A 19,764-nucleotide genomic window follows, 5' to 3' on the forward strand; every position below is an offset into this window, starting at 1 on the left:
TCCACCCTTATCAGTGGGCAGAAACTACTGTAGCTATTCCAATGCAAAACCCAAGCATAGACAAAGAAGCTACAATTTGCAACAGTTGAGTTCATCTTGGTTCTAAAGTTAGATAATCTCAGCTGGTACAAATTGCAATTTTTCTGGTCTACATTTGTTGTTTATACTCATTTAGCTGCACAGGTTGCTGATGGGAGAATCATAACTAATCCCAACTAGAAAACCTTGTCCACCCTACAAAACACCACAAACATGCTCATTAGTGACAACAGGTGCATCTGAAAGTGTTGATCACAGCTTGTCTTAAACTGTGATCAGAACCAATTCAGCTACAGGTATATTCTGCAGCATAGACAAGGCTTAAGGCACATCCTCTTATATAAGAAGCACATTTTAAAAATCCTTAATCTTTTTATGACAACGCATTTGGAAAGTGAACTGAACTATTCTAAAGTAATAAAAAAAAAAAAAATACAAAAACCCGTACAATTTTATTCAACAGGTAACAGCTTAGCTAGTATAAAAAAATACTAGTTGTCATTATATCTCTCTCTGGTTAACTTTAACTTAGCATCTCAATTATAAAGCTTCAAGCCACCATTCTGCTTCAGGTGCCACCTAAATTTGGTTGTTATATAACTCATGTTTCCTAACTTCCACTTCATAACAACTTGAAATTGAAAATAGCTTGCAGACTCTTACTAAAACATTTCCATATGCATTAGGCATCATTTTGAAACTATGACTTGCCTACTTTGTCATCTCCACTTCTGTTCAAAGGATGCTGTGACGAGTTGGATCACAGAAACCCCCTTGGGAGTTGCCACCCAATGTGCAAAGACTACCCCTGCTCCTGTTTTCCCTGCCAGCTGAGGACTCCAGCACCCTGTCTTGCTGAGCCAGACACTCCCGTCTGGCTCCAGACACAGACCCAGGGTCTGAATCACTTGTCCCAAAGCTGCAAGTTTACCTGAAAACAGCTCACAGTACTGTGCTTGTCTCTAGCACTCAGATGCCCGACTCCCAATGGAGTCTAAACCCAGATAAATCTGTTTTACCCTGCATAAAGCTTATGCAGGGCAAACCCAGAAATTGTTCGCCCTCTATAACACTGATAGAGAGATATGCACAGTTGTTTGCTCCCCCAGGTATTAATACATACTCTGAGTAAATTACTAAATAAAAAGTGATTTTATTAAATACAGTAGGATTTAAGTAGTTCCAAGTAATGACAGACAGAACAAAGTAAGTCACCAAGCAAAATAAAATAAAATGCGCAAATCTATGTCTAATCAAACTGAATACAGATAATCTCACCCCCAGAGATACTTCAGTAAGCTTTTTCTCAGACTGGACACCTTCCAGGCCTGGGCACAATTCTTTCCCCTGGTACAGCTCTTGTTGCAGCTCAGGTGATAGCTAGGGGATTCTTCATGATGGCTCCTCTCTCCCTTGTTCTCTTCCACCCCTTTATATATCTTTTGCATAAGGCGGGAACCCTTTGTCCCTCTGGGTTTCCACCCCCCCTCACTGGAAAAGCACCAGGTTAAAGATGGATTCCAGTTCAGGTGACATGATCACATGTCACTGCAAGACTTCATTACTCACTTGCCAGCACACATATACAGGAATCAGAAAAAACAGATTGACAGAGCCAAACGAGTACCCAGAAGTCACCTCCTACAAAACAGGCCCAACAAAGAAAATAACAGAACACCACTAGCTGTCACCTTCAGCCCCCAACTAAAACCTCTCCAGCGCATCATCAGAGATCTACAACCTATCCTGAAAGATGATCCTTTACTCTCACAGATCTTGGGAGACAGACCTGTCCTTGCTTACAGACAACCCCCAACCTAAAGCAAATACTCACCAGCAACCACACATCACTGAACAAAACCACAGACCCAGGAACCTATCCTTGTAACAAAGCCCGATGCCAACTCTGTCCACATATCTATTCAAGTGACATCATCATAGGACCTAATCACATCAGCCATACCATCAGGGGCTCGTTCACCTGCACATCTACCAATGTGATATATGCCATCATGTGCCAGCAATGCCCCTCTGCCATGTACATTGGCCAAACCGGACAGTCTCTCCGCAAAAGAATTAATGGACACAAATCTGACATCAGGAATCATAATACTCAAAAACCAGTGGGAGAACACTTTAACCTGTCTGGTCATTCAATGATAGACCTGTGGGTGGCTATATTACAACAGAAAAACTTCAAAAACAGACTCCAACGAGAGACTGCTGAGCTGGAATTGATATGCAAACTAGACACAATCAACTCAGGATTGAATAAGGACTGGGAATGGCTGAGCCATTATAAATATTGAATCTATCTCCCCTTGTAAGTATTCTCACACTTCTTATCAAACTGTCTGTACTGGGCTAGCTTGATTATCACTTCAAAAGTTTTTTTTCCTCTTACTGAATTGGCCTCTCAGAGTTGGTAAGACAACTCCCACCTGTTTATGCTCTCTGTATGTGTGTATATATATCTCCTCAATATTTATTCCACTCTGTATGGATCCGAAGAAGTGGGCTGTAGTCCACGAAAGCTTATGCTCTAATAAATTTGTTAGTCTCTAAGGTGCCACGAGTACTCCTGTTCTTTTTACATATACAGGAAGACTCACAGGTAAATACAGCCATCTGCAGACAATGGGAGTCATCAAGATTCCAAACCATCCTTAATGGCCCACACTTTACATAATTACAATAGGCCCTCAGAGTTATATTTTATATTTCTAGTTTTAGATACAAGAGTGGTACATTTCTACAAATAGGATGATCACACTCAGTAGATTATGAGCTTTGTAATGATACCTTACAAGAGACCTTTTGCTTGAAGCATATCCCAGTTACATTATATTCACTTATATTTTTACAAAACCATATAGACTGCACAACGTCACAGATGCCATTCCTGGAGTTTGGCTCTTAACCAAGAGCTGGGCCTTTGCCTTGCTTAGAAATACAAACTGTCTGCCAATTTGTTAACTCTGCTCTCAAACATATTACCAACAGGTATTAGAAAGGAACAAGACCAACTACAGATTAGGGTTGCTAAATCTACACATTATAAAAAAAAATATTAAAAATATGAGGTGGCAGGTCCCTGCTAATAATTTAGAACTTGTGACTTGATGAGATCATCATAATTGGAAAACATTAGCCTTACTGAGTTACCAGAGAGAACTATTTTTTCAGGTCTTTATATATTCCCATCACCATGGCACCTGAAAGAAGAAAGCAGCAAAGTTTAGCCAACCTTTATAGTAATTGTGGGATGAAGCAGTGTAAATGAAAATCAATTATTAAAAAAACAACAACAGTAAAACAGTGTGAAGATGGCAGCATGATCATGTCACTCCTTTGTAGATGTGAGAAGGCAGACAGCTGGACAACTGAGATCTTGGGAGGCTATGAGGAAGGAAGATGAGACAATCAAGGAGAAAAGGAGCTCAGATGAGGATTTCAGCAAAGGCAATGATGCATACAGCCAGCATGGCACAGTGCAAACTCACTGGCACGAGATAGTGGGTATGTCTGCGAAGCAAAGAAAAAACCCGTGCCAGCTGACTTGGGCTCCAGCCCAAGCCCGGAAGTCCACACAGCAATGAAAGCCCCACAGTCAGAGTCAGCTGGCACCGGGTTTTTCTTTGTTGTATAGACATACCCACTGAGGCCAAGACTTAGAAGGATTCAAAAAAGGGGTATATATTTGCAAAGATGGCTACAGTCACACTAGATAGGATAAAATTGTAAAAAGGTATAAACCCACATGCCTCGGGATTGAAACCTATCATTAACTATTTGGGATTAGGAACAGATTTCCCTCTTATTATTCCATAACTGTACACTACAGGGTTTCTTGCATTTTCCTCTACGGCATCTGGAACTTCCAAAGAAAGGATACCAGACACTATAAACCAGTGATCTGATCCAGGACGACAATTCCTGGGTAGTGACAGGCTGATTTACATAAATAGAAATGTGGTAGAAAGAGAGTTTGAGATCAAGGAGAACGTACAGTGGAGGAAACAATTGGTCTGAACTGAGAAGGGAGCCAGAAGAGAGTTCTATTTGACTCTCAATTGGTTTCTCAAATTTGAATTATCTTGTCCAAATAAAGAAAATAGTCTCTTTGTATGTGTAGAACAGGCCACTGAAAACAAAATCAAGTTTATCAATTCAACCAACTCTGCATCTAGGGCAGGGGTCCGCAACGTTTGGCACGCGGCTCGCCAGGGTAAGCACCCTGGTGGGAAGCCACAGCCAGCACATCCCTCCCCCATGCAACTTCTCGCCGCCCCCATTGGCCCGGGACAGCGAACGGCGGCGAGTGGGGGCTGCAATCGGCCAAACCTGCCGCGTCAGCAGGTAAATAAACTGGCCCGGCCCGCCAGGGTGCTTACCCTGGCGAGCTGCGTGCCAAACGTTGCCGAACCCTGATCTAGGGTATTGCACAGACCTTCACCAGTTCTATGGCTCTGCATTCTTAAGGACTTGAGCTGTAAATATATATTTTTGGAATTGATTGTGTTTAGTATGAAAGATGACTGATTAGTAGACACTCATATTGTAGCGACCTCTGTCTCTTTAGAATTACAACTTTTTGTGTAAAATCAAAATGAGTTAGCGCCACAAAGGGATTTAGGCACTTAAGTCCAAAATTTAGATTCTTAAAACCCTGCTTAGCTGATGTCCAATAGCCTAGGCACTTAAAAGGCCTTTAGGCACCTAAATTTCTGCCAATGAGGCCTTCTTTGTATAGTCCTGCTTTAACAAGCCCCTAATTAACATCTTCCTTATCAACCTTAGCATGAGCACTGTATACTCCATTACAATCTCATTTTATATAGATCATTATGTTCCACCATGCTCCCATCCAAATAAAGACGCTCTTAAAAAACACTTCTCAGGAAGACCAGACACATTGAGTTTCTAGGCCAAGCTATTTTTTAGGATATGGTAAACCAGACGAAAGTTAGAAAGTTTTTCAGAAAGTCAACAACTCGGATACTTCTTAAACACCATGCTTGAAAATTTAACTTCATTTAAGTCAATAGGAATTTTTTCACTGACTTCAGTGGGGCCAGGATTTCTCCCAATTACTGCATCTCAGCGTAGAATTTTTCTAGGAAGTTTGGAATAAATCACAAAAGTAGTTTTAAAAGTATGTGCCATTTCAGGGAGATTGGTAAAGAAGCTCAGTGGTTTGAGCATTGGCCTGCTAAACCCAGGGTTGTGAGTTCAATCCTTGAGGGGGCCACTTAGGGATTTGGGGCAAAATCAGTACTTGGTGCTGCTAGTGAAGGCAGGGGGCTGGACTTGATGACCTTTCAGGGTCCCTTCCAGTTCTATGAGCAAGGTAAGATTGAAGCTCAGGTGAAAACTAGCTTTCCACCCCTGGACTACAGAATGGCTTCAATCCCTGCACATTGAAGCATGTGTTACCATTGTACATCGTGGTTTGTGGGTATGTAATTAAAAGGCAGCTGAGCTGAAAGAAAGGGTGAGAGTTCAACTTTGGACTGAGGGTAAGCATAGGAAATTTCAGTCCCTAAAGTTGTTTTTTCTGACATGTACTGATAAAACTAATGCCTTGCATCAAGAGTGCTTCCGCAACTTTAACTACAGCAGTATTTTGCATTAAATTACTTTATTATTAATGTCACAGTCTCATTCAGTTAAAGTAGTGGTTCTCAAACTTTTGTAATGGTGACCCCTTTCACATAGCAGGCCTCTGAGTGCGACCCCCCTTATAAATTAAAAACATGTTTTTATATATTTAACACCATTATAAATGCTGGAGGCAAAGCAGGGTTTAGGGTGGAGGCTGACAGCTCATGACCCCCCATGTAATAACTCACGACCCCCTGAAGGGTCCCTACCCCTAGTTTGAGAACCCCTGAGTTAAGGAGACTGTTTTCAAATAGAAATGTTTAGGAAACATCTATAGAAACTTTTTGTAATTGCAGAGAGAAACTGAACAAAGAGAAATTTAAACAAATAAAAGCAGAGAGAAAGTTCCAGCACTCATGAAGAAAAAAAGACAACACTTCTATTAGCCAATAAATGCTGTAAGACAAATGATACTGTGGCTGTTATATTATTTTCCTAATTAAAATCTTACATAAATTCTAAGACTGATTTTGAAGAGCACTTGATTATTAAGTCCAGTGTTAAGCAATGCTTAGAACTAAATGTATACAGTAAGACATTTTAGTCATCTGTCTTCTCACAGACTCCACAACAACAAATCAAAACGCTGTAAATCAATAGTACTTAGGATAGATGGAAACATGGGATTAATAATAGGTTTCAGAGTAGCAGCCATGTTAGTCTGTATCCTCAAAAAGAACAGGAGTACTTGTGGCACCTTAGAGACTAACAAATTTATTAGAGCATAAGCTTTTGTGGGCTACAACCCACTTCTTCGGATTGTAGCCCACAAAAGCTTATGCTCTAATAAATTTGTTAGTCTCTAAGGTGCCACAAGTACTCCTGTTCTTTTTGGGGATTAATAATGTGACACAAAGCCTTTCACAGTTGGTCTCCAATTCAAATCCAGTTCAGTTAAATGTTGACAGAGAGAGGTTCACATCCTAAGGTTGTTTATTGTTAATAATGTGTATTACAGTAGTGCCTATGGGCTCCAGTGTACTAGGCACTGCACAAACAGAATAGTAATCAGTCCCTGCCCCTCAGAGTTTATAGTCTAAATAGACAAGACTGACACAGGATAAGGGAAGGAATACAACACAGGCAGCGTGAACTGCCTAAAGGCAGCAAACATCTTGTTAGTTTCAAGGCTTGTTTTATTTAAGAGCCTCTATGAGATGAGCTGGTCTCAAGTTTTGAATGGAGAAGTTTGCACATGACCAAAAATATATAAATAAACTACAGTATTTGTTTGCCTGAAAGCTATTTCCATGAGTATGGGGTTAGAGTTAATTTTAAACACGTTGAAAAATACTGTGTGCTTATTTTTACATATACAAGATTATTGTACCGAGACAAACCAAATTAGATTACTAGAGAAAAAGTAAGATGTGGTAATAGATACATTACTAAATTAGGAGATTACTTAGTAATAGCACCATATGCATACGTCTGCTGCAGCTAAGCACAGCAATAGTTTTTGTCCTTCGTTTTCAAACACATCCATGTAGCTGAAAGTCTAAATTTAATTTCAAATACAATACTTAACCCTTCAAAGCACTGACTGTATAATAAAGCTTATTTTATCTATAAATATGACCTCAAAAATTTTCTTTGTTAACAATAATCCACACAGGCATAAACACAGCAAGGTCTACCATAAAAGAAATGAACTGATTTGATCCTAAGAGAGGATCATTTTAAGTCTCCTAGGCTATGTCTTCACTGCAGTCAATTCAGGTGCTTGGCACCCAGGTCAGCCTAGATCAGTTGTTAGCAGCCATAAGGCACATCCCAAATCAATTTACTGCATCCTCAGTGCTGCAATCGCATGTGTGTTGCTAGGTTTCTGGGTCACATCCCATGTGCTGCATGCAGTAAGCTGAGCTGCTGTATAATTTCCCCAGTGAATTGTGGAAGAACTTGTTTGTCCTTCTGGGTACATGGGAGCAATTGTGGGAAGGCACTGGAGGACTATCAGCCCTTGAGTGATTTATTCTTTGTCCTCAGTGCAGAGTGGGCCAGTTACTAACCTGAGTGAAAGTGGCATCTGAGCACTAACCTACATCCCCTGTCAGACTAGCTAACCCAGAATGTAAAGCATCACTAAACTCAGGTGAGAGGGGTGTGTGTGTGTGGACAAGTGGGGACCAAGGGGCAACACCCAAGTAACAGCCTGAAGATGTATCCAACTGTCTAGCCCAGTGCAAATAGTGTTCTCTTTAATACGCTATTACCCAGGTTAGACAGATAATCTTTGCATGTTACCTACTGAATGTCGCTTTTTTAAAAAAGGCAAAAGAGTTCACACCACTCAAGGACAGAAATACCTTTGTAAAGTGCTTTAAGATCCTGTGAGGAAAGATACAATATAAGTGCAAATATTAATTTAAACAGCCCCAACAGTATTGTGAAATAGAAAAGCATTATTATCGCAATTATACAGATGGAGAAAATGAGGCCCAGAGGGGGTAAGGGTTATGTTTTCAATGAGTCTCATGCAAGCACACAGCATTGTTTGTAGGCCTTTGCAGGCCCTTGTTGTTCTGCACATGTAAGACAGTTACAATTTTCAAAGATTTAGGTATGCACATTGAAAATTATGGTAAAACTACCAGCCAAGAATGCTCTTGCTGGTATAGCTTATACCAGTTCCCTGACGGGAGGCAGAGGATCCTAGTGGTTAGAGCAGGGGTCTCAAACTCCCAGCCCGTGGGCCATCTGCAGCCCGCGAGCCTCCCCAATGTGGCCTGCGGGGCTCCAGCAGTTTTGGGGCCGGGTCTCTCCCTTGGCCCCTCCTGCTGCCCCTGAGCGCTCCCCCCTCAGGAGCCCCGGCAGCGCAGTGGAGCTGAGCGGCATCTGCCTGCTCGCTCCCTGCGGCCCAGGGGTGGCGCAGGGTTGTGCCTCCGAGCGCTGCCCCCAGCCCGAGCACCCCTGCGGCCAATGGGACACTGTGGGGGCGGTGCATGGGGGCAGAAGTACGCGGAAGTCCCCCGACCCGCCCTGCCTTGGAGCCCCAGGTAAGCGCCGCACCTCTGACCCCCTCCCAGAGCCTGCACCCCCTTCACCCTCTTCCACCCCCAAATTCCCTCCCAGATCCTGCACCCGGTCCCCACATCCCCTCCCCCACCCAAACTCCCTCCCTGAGCCTCACCCCAGACCCCCTCCCCCACCCAAACTCCCTCCCAGAGCCAGCACCTCCTCCCCACACATACCCCGGACCCCAAACTCCATCCCAGAACCTGCACCCCAGACCCCCTCCTCTACTCAAACTCCCTCCCAGAGCCCAATCTCTCACCCCTTCTGCACCCAAACTCCCTCCCAGAGCCTGCACCCCAATACCCTACCTCAGACCTCCTCCCCCACCCAAACTCCATCCCAAAGCCTTAGGCAGGTGGGGGGTGGAGTTTTTTGGGGGGACAGGGTTTTTGGGAGGCAGGTTCTGGGTGGCATGAGTGACATTGGTCCATTGGGAGAATTTGAGGACTGCCACTGGCCCTTAGGTAAATTGAGTTTGACACCCCGGGTAGAGTATTGATTGGGACTCAGGAGACCTGGAGTCTATTTCTGTCTCTGCCACTGGCCCACTGGGTGACCTTGGGCAAGTCACTTCACCTCCTTGTGCTTCAGTTTCTCCCATATGTAAAATGGAGATAATGATACTGATTCATTTGGTACAGCACTTTGAGAATTAATGATGAAAAACCCTATGAAAGGGGTAGGTATTATTATTATTACACTAGAGCTTTTGCCAGTATAAAAATGTTATAAGAAGCCATCACATCCCTAACCAGCAGTATAGACCTAGCTCTATTCACTTTCCCTGGGTTGTGTAACAGAGTCCCTTTCGACAAGTCAAGATATCAAAAGGACCACTTCTAGAGGGTGCAAAATGGTATGCTGTAATTCTCCTCTGCTCAAGCCTAGTGATGTGGCACCAAATATGTGCATGTATAAAGTGCCTTTGGAAGCAGTCACCCAGTCTCCCTGGATCTCACTGCCCTCATAGTATTACAAACGTGATTGGACAAAAGAGTCATGACAGGCCCCCAGGTCAACTCAGCAGTGAAGACCTTACTGCCACTTCAGCCAACAAACATTTATGGATTAAGCAGATTTCTTTTACTTGCATCCCAGCTAATGCAATATGGGTGTCCACATGGGAAGCAAAGGCAGATAGCAACTGGCAAATGTAGACCTTCTGTATGGTAAGCCTGTGCAGTTTCAGAATTGCTGCCTATTTGCCAGACCCTTCTTTCCTTTCCTTCAGCAGCTGCCATTTTTAACTGCAATGGGTAACCCGTCTGTCAGAGGACCAGTGGGAAACCAACTCATCTGTGTCTCCTGACATACATGTGCCTGAGTCACAACTATTAGTCTAAGCAATCCCCATGCAAATCTAAAAACAGGCCATGCACCTCTCTCTGTAGCCATGTCAGTGCATCAGCATATATACAGACGCATGGGATTTTCTGAGGGGGTGGCTGGGCGTGAGCTGAGCCTCTCTCTCACACACCCTAACCTAAGTATTTACATGCTGATTTGGGCAGATAGTACACAGCTTTGGAAAATTTGACCACCAATGACTTGCCCAAGGTTTCAGTGCATGTGACACAGCAAGAAATAGAAACAAAAACTCCTGTCTGACTCCTGTGCTCTAATGATTATCTCTACTTCCTCCCAATTTGGTTACATTTAAAGTACCACCTCACATACTGGATAAGTACAAATCTGATTTCCCAAGAGTAATCACCCACCCACTTCTTCCTGGCTAAGGTAAGGTTCTAGAATAGTTTCATTAATTCTAAACCTTAAACTGGGACCTATACATGGAAGTGAAGTGAACCCATATTGTGTTGAGACCTAGGAGATGGTGTCTGGTACTGAGTTCTCAAGACAGACAAACAAGGCCTCATTTAGAATCCTTAGTCTAGGCTTAAGTTGGATGACTTCAAGCTCCAGAATATCTTGCAGACACCAAATTTAGCAAACAACAAGCATATCTCAGAAATGCAGTACCATTTAAAAATTAATATGGTTTGCACAACAATAAATGGGAATAATGTTCACGGCACCTATATAAAAGTTAAAGATGAGCTACAGAGTAAAGTAATAAAATCGCTTTAACTTTACCACTCCTTTATGATGCATAAAGATGACCTCACGTTATTTTTAAGCTGTTTTTTGCCTTGCCTTTAGACATTCTACATTTCACACATACACACAGTCCCATAACATCTCAGTCACAGGCTACTTCCTAAATTTTATCTTTAGATTCGAAGAGGTAATTAATTCCCTTAGTTGCCATGACCTATTTCATCTGAAAGGAAAAACTACTGAACGGTCAAGTTCTGCAGGACACTTCTGTTCTCCAATGCCAGTTCCCTGCCTTACCACTTTTGCTCAACTAAAGACCCTGAGAAGTCAGGGAGTCAGGCTAGACAGCTGGGATAAGAAAAGGAGAAGAGTACAGGAGGCAGGGAGAAGGGTGGAAATAGGGAGATGAGCAGCATGGGTAAAAAGTGGATGGGGGGAAGGGGCAAAATTACAGTGTATCTCAGAGTTTGGTTCGGAGGAACCTGGTATCTGTATTATGGTTGGTTATATGTTGGAAGCCCAAGGGAATTCACTGAAAAGAATAGGAAGGTGAGAGAAACATGATAGTGGGGTGTTAAGATAGGTCAATGAAAGTTACTTTTAATTAGCAAGTTCCTTGTGAAGGTGGGATTTGTGCTTGAGTAACCTTAACTCTTCTAGCACATATCCATGGGTGCAGTTCATGTGCTCTCAAAATGCATGATATTAAATTTTTTCTTCCATAGAGAGCATCTCAAATTGATCTTAAGGTATCAATCAATAACTCTAATCTTTTAGTTAAAAAGAAGTATGGGCTTTTCAATTGCAAAAGTAGCCTACTTAATGTAAATAGATACACTGTTACCCTGGTTAAACCAGCCTTGCAAGAATAAGATCTCTCTAAACCCCTCTCGGCAGCCTAATAACCTCAGTAAGGCATTAACTTCAAATCCTACTGGGAACTATCTAAAATACTAACAAAAATGAGTAATTCTAAGAAATATTCAGTTGGCAACAAGGCATTAAAATATTGGGCCAAATCCTACCCACATTACTCACACTGATTTCAAACTCATTTCTTTGATTAGCCTTTCTATCACTGACCTCTCTCCCTTAATGTTGACATTAAAAAAATGGATAAAATGCTTGTTGTTATTTATACATCTAATTTTCTTTCACTGTCACCTGTTTTCTATACCCTCTCTCTTCTTATCCCACTGTGTGTCACATCTAACTTTAGGCCCCAGTCCTGAAAGTCAACCCACACAGCAAATCCTTGGGCTCTTGCAGAGATCAGGGCATTAGCATTTAAGTTGAGTGAGTAGGGAATAGTTCTTTTTTGATCTCTCCACTATCATGCAGAAGTAAAAGTACTACAGAAATAATCATGAAGTCAGATTTAAAAGTTATACAGTTGGTGGCGGTTTCATTTTGTATATTTTTATTTAGTTTTAATTGCTATGCATGCTGAAGCTATAATACGATATTTGAAAATACAGTACTATCTGAAATCTGTTTAGAGTTGCCATGAATACTGAAGGGAAACAATTTCTAGAATGCATTTTTCCTTAACCCAAATAAAACAATGTATTTTAAGGCATGTCTACACTGCCCCACAGTCTGGTCTACAGGGGTATAAATAGCAGTCAGCACCAAGGTGCTGCACTGTAACTCCCCCATGTGGATGCAGCAGGCACACATCAAAAGGTTCCTAGTTCACATGAACATAGCCCTGTTTGAATAGGACTATGTTAACATGCAGCACATTGGTGCACATTGCTATTCACATCTCTGTAGTCCGAACTGTGGGGCAGCAAAGACATGCCCTTAATTCCGAGGGCTGATGCACGTAGTCTCCCTTAGGCATTTAGTAAAGTTCTGACATGTACAATATATGATGCACAGCATTGTTCCAAGATGCTCATCTTCAGTGAGTGTGGGTTCATTTATGTGTAACAATTTCAAACAGTTTGTAAACTTGGACTAAATTAAACTGAAGCCTAGAACCAAGTAGTATTGCCTGATTGATTACGTTCAAGCAACCATCACGCATGTACTTCCCAGAAAGTACTCAACTGCACATGTCATCTACATCTAGCCCAATCTATGCAGATGATTATAGCATCTTTTATAGGCAAATATAACTGAAGTGGATCTGAGCAAGTACCCAAGTATTAAAAGAGGCCTGCCATCATTTCGGATTTACTTTAATAATACTCGGCCATATACTGCCTCTTCAGGTACAAGGAGAGAATTAAACATTTGCCACCTGCTAACAGTGGAACAATCCTTTAAAATGTTTAAAAAATAATCTATGGAAATCATTTTTAGTTCATGTACTCTCAGTCACACACTGCCATGTACTGTAAATATCCTGCCATCAAAGGCAAAATTGTCACAGCATTGGATTCTTAAGCTTTAACTATACTAGGAAAGTTTCCCATTGCTAACAATGGCTGCACCTGAACCCAGTGTAATTATGGTTTAATTGTGAGCACATTCTAGAACAAATTGTTCAGCACCAATTCAGAAACCAGGATTGTGTTGACTATTGTCTGTCCTGTCCTACACTGCAGTTAAACTGTGTTCACCACAGTATTGATTGTAACTGTTGCTGACACCCATTGCCAACAACAGCCAGTTTTCCCAATGCAGACTAGGCTATGGTATATCTGGTGAGATTCGAAGAACATTCCATTATATTGTTAGGGTAAGAGAACTGCAAAACTTTGTACAAAGAAAGAAGCAGCCCATTCATACTGTGTTTAAGTTTTAAAGTTAAAATAGGTGTATTTCAGATCCAATAAGTGTCTGCTGGAAGCTTACATATTGCCAGAAATAAAACATCTGACATCATCTGTGACACAGGCAATACATTTAATGCTAAATCAAGCTTTAAAAAAAAAAATCTTTAAATCAAGAGTGAAGCAGGATAATGACTAGTTTACAAACTCTGGAAGAGCCAAACTGTCACATGGATTTACAAAAAGCAAATAACCAATCCTAGAGTGCTGACTTTGTTTAGGGCATCTGACAGACAATAAACCCATCATTTATAAAGATGAAATTACTCAACATATGTGCATTGCTCTGAGAGCACGATACAAAGTACATACTATTGAGAACAACAAACCATACTGAAACAGTGTCCTTTAGTTTCATAATCTCCCTACCACTCAGTATTAACTTCTGTTTTCCTGGCTTGTTGGTTTAAATCATGCCCTTAATATTGCTTAAGTAGTTTGGAAGAGACAAAGTGGATGAGGTACTATCTTTTATTGGACCAATTTCTATTGATATGAGAGACAAGATCTACAGCTTACACAGAGCTCTTTTTCAGGTCTGGGAAATGTATTCAGAGTGTAATAGTTTGGGACATTTTCTGTTTAACAAACAAATAACCTCATAATAAAGGCATGAGTTAATGCAACAGAATATCGTTTTTCCGCCACAGGCATTTCAGATCATTCTACAAACACTCAGTTACAAAATTTTAATCAGCTTGAATTGCAAAATTGGTCAAGTTAAACTTTTCTTTTATAAAGCATATTTTTTGTGTGTTTTGATGGCTAGACTGTAGCAGCTCTTTCTTTGGAAGGGTAGAAGTACACACTCGGGAAAGTATTAAAAGCCTTAGATTTCATTGACAGCATATCTATACAGCAGATTGTGAAACTTCTATCTCAGCTGTTCATAACTGGTCTCCGAAATCCCAAGGGCAATTAGATTTCCTCCTTAAAAACAAAAGCTTTTTTATTTTAAGTTATATGACCACAAGTACACACACACACACACACACACACCCTACCGTCTAATTATTTCCTCTTGGGAAAAAGCTAAACGCATGATGTTTCTCCCCTTAATTTTCAAAAATAAACATTTCTCTCCCCAGCTGAGATCGTGTTTGCCAGGTTGTAATGGAAACAAGTTGATAGGCACTTAAATAAATAATGCTGGTAAACAAAACAAAAATCAGGCTTCCTGTATCAATTTACCGGCGGCTTCCTAGGAATAGAGGGGCTGGGCGGGGAATTGGCAGAGCCCTCACACTCACAGCAAGTGCCCAGGCACTGCAAGGCTGGCGCACGGGGCTGAACTTACTTTCCGGGGAGAAGAACCTGAGCTTGGCACGGCCCCTGGGCCTGCCGCCCTTCCCGCGGGGCAACGGGCTCGCCTGCCTCCGCCGAGGGGGGCCGTGGGCAGGTGCCTCAGGGAGCTGAGGGTCTCGACGCGGAGTCAGGGCTGCCCCTTTCCCTCACCAACGCCCCGGCCCGGGCCCCAGGCCCGCCCCTGGAGCCCCCTCACCTGATGTAGGGGCTGGCGGCCGCCAGGATGTTCTTCTGCACGGGGATCTCCTCGCCCTCCAGCACCAGGTGCGCGTCGCAGAAGCGGCTCTCCTCGCGGAAGGAGCTGAGGGCCCGCAGCAGGCGGGCGGCGTGCTGGGGGTCGCTCACCGCGCTCTGGCCCGACATGCCGCCGCCGCCGCCGCCGCCGCCCGGGGTCGAGTCCCCGCCGCCCGCCAGGGCCACCGCTGAGACCGGGGCCGGCTCCGTCTCGCTGCGGGCTGCCGCGTCCCCCTCCTCGGTCCCCTGACTGCTCGGCGACCGGCTTCCTCCCTCACTGCCCCGTCCCCATCGCTCCCGGCCCGGCTCGGAGCTGACATCATCTCCCTGCGCTCCCCGGCCCCGCCTGGCGGGGAGGAGCCGGAGACCCGCGCGGGGCGGCGGGGGAAGCTAGGACGGCTCCGGCCTCGGGGCTGGGGAGAGGCCGCCGCCGCCCGGTCCTCCCAGTACACCGCCCTGCCGCACCGCCCGCGGGGCTTCCCGCCCGGCCCTCTCCTCGCCCGCCCAACTCCCCTCCTTCTTCCTGGGTCTGTCCACACTGCGCCCCTCTGCCCAGGGCTGAGCCCGAGCCGCCTTCCGTGGGGACACACATCAGTCTGACTCAGGCCCTGGGTCCTGGGGCCGTGCTGCCGCGGGGTGGGTCAGGGCCCCAGGCTCGTTGTGATTTAGGTGTACAAGCCCTGTTGTTTTGCTGTGTGGATGCCGCGCAAGCCACAGGCCCGAGTTAGAAGGGCTGCATAGTGCGGTGTGGATGTGTTAGCACATCAGACTCAGGTGTAAACACAGCTTTACAGGGTAGTGTGGGTGCTCAAGCCCGGGCTTGGAAACTGAGTCTGCAAGCCCAGTCCCATAGACCTGGAATTACAATGTAGTGTAGTGTAGACGTACCCTCTGAGGCCTCCCCTGAGCCCCACTGTAGGGCCTAGGAAGCAGGGACCTTGCTGTTGGCACCAGCCATTGTAACTGCTGTGACATGGGAAGGAAAGTGATTCCCAAGGCTGGGGACTGACCGCCTTATAGGTCTCTGCCAAGGGCAGTTCTGAATTCATGCAGCTGGTCACATGGCCTTCGGGATGTTTGGTGCCTTGGCCTGGACAAACTGGAGAAATGTTTATTTTTTAAAATTTAGGGGAGAAACATCCATTTAGGTTTTTTTTTTTTTTTTTTTTACATTATCCTAGGGATGGGAGGGGACTGGATGCAAAGCATTATCCATGTGGGCTTGGTCTAAATGAAAAGCTGTACTTGTTTAACTAAAGGTGTGATGTTGCACTGATTGGAGAGACCAGGGGAAGCCTACTTACCAAACTGTGGCGCCAATGTAAGGTGTGGGAAGGATATAGATGACTATCTCACTGCCTTTGAGAAGGCTTGCAGTTTGAACTAGGTTGATCCTGTGGACCGACACCACTGTCGTCACCCCCTTATTCGGTCCCACTGTGATAGAGGCATATAGCCAGATGGATGGAGTTGATGATACTGGGGACTATGAACAATTCAAAAAGGCTCTACTGATTAAGCTTGAATTGACACCTGAGGCTCATAGGAAAAGGTTTCTGGTCCGCAAAACACCAAATGTGTGACACCCCGCAGGGATCAGTTCTGGGTCTGGTTCTGTTCAATATCTTCATCAGGGTCTTAGATAATGGCTTAGAGAGTATACTTATGAAGTTTGCAGAGGATACCAAGCTGGGAGGGATTGTAAGTGCTTTGGAGGATAGGTGATAGTTATATTGGGGAGATATTTATCCAGTGGAGAGATTCTGGGGCAGAGAACTCTTGTCAAACCCTGTGTGATAAAACTCCATCAAGCACTGAAGGGATGTACAACTTGGGTTAAGGTTCCAAATGTGAAGCCATGTGCCCTGCCTACAGCTTGCATCCCTGTACAGACACAGGACTGATTGGCAGCAGGGTTCTTCATGATCTCGCCTTTGACATCCTCCTTAGGAATGACTGTATCACTTTAAGACAAAACCCAGTGACTCTTCTTGTAACAGCCAAGGGCTTGAACCTGGCGGTAACAGGGAGCCAGAGGGCTGTGACAGAAGGTGTTCGCCAAAATGCAAATAGAGTGGCTGGCAGGGAGCAGGAGCGGTTTTCTCCCTTTGCAGTAACACAAGGAAAAGGCTGTTAAGCTCAGGGCACCTTCCTGTCTGTAAGCACACACATGAAACTGAGTGGGGTGGTGGGAGGAAGAGCCCTCACCCATCTCCACACAAGAGGTATGAGTCACACTAGCTAAGGAGTGACCCCCCCGGAGCCCAGTGCTATGACCAAAGGCACACGCTCACTGCCTATCCTTACAGGGAAGCAGAGGCAGAGCTGAGCACAAGGAGACACGTGCAGAGAAGGAGGACTGCCAAACGTTTGCCCTGTCATGGCATGAGAGAAGCCCCAGAGAAAAGTAAAGCAGCCAGAATACTGCTGCTAGTAAAAGAAGCATCTTGTCATGTGGTGGCCATAAACATGGTGGGTTCTCTTAACCAAGAGATCCCCAAATCACTGCCCACAAGGAGTGGGGAGGAGGCAACAGGTTGATCCCAAGAGGGGAAATGTGTTCCTCCCATATGCACAGTCCTGGGGTGAAGGCCCAACTCCAGTGGCGGGGTCTGTCAGTGCTGGGGAGCACCGTGTTACCCTGCCTCTCCAGAGCTCCAGAAATATGGCTGGGTTAAGATGAGCTTTCAAGGTGAACAAACCTACCTGGATCCCCCCAAATGCTCAAGGGGGGGTCACTTCCCCAGCCTAAAGGTAAGGACACCCCAGGCTGCAGCCAAGATGGCTGACACATGGAGGAATGTGGGATCACTGCCCTCCTCACCCCCTGGAAGGTGAGTGGAAGGAGGTGATGGCAGGATCCCATTCCAGTTTCAAAGCTAAAGGTTTTGGGATGGCAAAAGAGCAGATGGGTGCATAAAACTCCCCATGTGTACCCTGCTCGTGTCATCTATCAGACAAGTCCTAAGGGGAGGATGTGAAACTGTTCTGTACTGTGCTATGGAAACTGCTGTCTGTAAGAATCTGGAAAGTGCCCCGTAGGAGAGCTACCAAGTGGATCTATGCTGTAATGCAGGGGTCGGCAACATTTGGCACGCGGCTCGCCAGGGTAAGCACTCTAGCAGGCCGGGCCAGTTTATTTACCTGCTGATGCGGCAGGTTCGGCCGATCGCGGCCCCCACTCGCCGCGGTTTGCCGTCCTGGGCCAATGGGGGCGGCGGGAAACGGCACGGACAAGGGATGTGCTGGCCGCAGCTTCCCGCCACCCCCATTGGCCTGGGATGGCAAACCGCGGCCAGTGGGGGCCGCGATCGGCCGAACCTGCCGCGTCAGCAGGTAAATAAACTGGCCCGGCCTGCTAGAGTGCTTACCCTGGTGAGCCGCGTGCCAAATATTGCCGACCCCTGCTGTAACAGCTATGAATAATGATTGTGGGTTCAAACTTCCCTAGGTCACTGGCTAAAGTGACCCCACTCAGTTTGCTCTCAAAGGAGGAAGAGATGTGACACAGTGGGAATTTGTAATAATATTTTAATGAATAATATGCCTGCCAATAGTAACTTGACTAGAGATTGCTATCCCCTGGGTGCCAAAGGGTTAAAAAGCTGCTCTTGGGGAGAGCTGGAGACCTGAGGGGCGAGAGTGTGTGTCAGAGAACCATCTGGAGTGATATGAATGGGTCATTAGAGGACTGGCTGAAACTGACCCATATCAATGGAGGATCAGGAAAGACAATGGAGCCTCAAGGACTGAACAGTTTACACCTAACAATGCAGGTGGAGCACATGAAACCACTGTGGCCCTGTAGAATGAAGTGGGCTGAAAGGCATCGGGTGGCTCGGTTACGAGCTGGCTTTTGGAGAAACTCAGCAGCTCTCACTTGGGACTGACAAAGAGCAATAGGGAGAGAGTCAAAATGGATTATCTAGCACCTTGGCTGGGTGGAACGCTGGCTTGGCCAGGATGAACTATGTCTTGACCTTTGCTCAGGAGCGGTTCTGGGGAGGGGTGGGGGCAGGGGCTATAGCTACCCCAAAACTTGTCTTAGCACACCTCCCCCCCATAGCCACCCTCTAGCAGCTGTTGCTCTCCAGCTGTCCAGCTCTGAAGGCAGAGTGGAGAGAGCGGTGGCTGCTGCTCGGGTGCCCAGCTCCAGCAGCAGTGGAAAAGTAAGCCTGGCCGGGGTGCCCAAGAGCAGCCCCCAGCCCATGTCCCCGTCCATCAGGTTATGCCGTGAAAGGCAGGGGGAGGGTCTGGGACTCCCCACAGCAGCCTGGACTGACCTGCTCCAGCCTGGACTCCTGGGTCCTGTCCCTACAGTTGCTGCTCCCTGAGGACTCTGCTGGCCCTGGAGCTGGGTCCCCCTGCCTGGGCAGCTCTGATTGGCTGTGAGGACTTTTCGCTGCTGTGTTCCAATTGACTAACAAATTCTATTCTGTTTTGAAAAGGCTGCCTGGTATCACTGCAGATGCTCACTGAGGTGCATTGGTCCCTGAAGAGTGTGCAGAGCTCACAGTGTAAAACAGGAGTGCTGGAGCCCAGATGCTCAGTCTTGGTAGCTTTGAGGCCACCTGCCCTACCCTTAAGGAAGAGTATGACCCCTGGGTGTCTGCAGACTGCACACACTCCAACAGACTGTTTAAAAGTGGGAGCATAGCACAGA

General features: G+C 45.3%; 1 protein-coding gene across 1 annotated transcript in view; it reads right to left on the reverse strand.

Annotated features, from left to right (window-relative positions):
• The window catches only part of GAN (gigaxonin), a 45,524-nt gene extending 30,147 nt beyond the window's left edge, over window positions 1-15,377 (reverse strand). The window contains exon 1 of the mRNA XM_034788628.1: window positions 15,064-15,377. Coding sequence (XP_034644519.1) covers window positions 15,064-15,230 — 167 coding nt within the window. The 5' untranslated portion in view covers window positions 15,231-15,377. The remainder of the gene's footprint in view (window positions 1-15,063) is intronic.
• Between the last annotated feature and the right edge of the window lie 4,387 nt (window positions 15,378-19,764).

This window comes from Trachemys scripta, chromosome 13 (assembly GCF_013100865.1).
Source record: "Trachemys scripta elegans isolate TJP31775 chromosome 13, CAS_Tse_1.0, whole genome shotgun sequence".
NCBI lineage: Eukaryota > Metazoa > Chordata > Testudines > Emydidae > Trachemys > Trachemys scripta.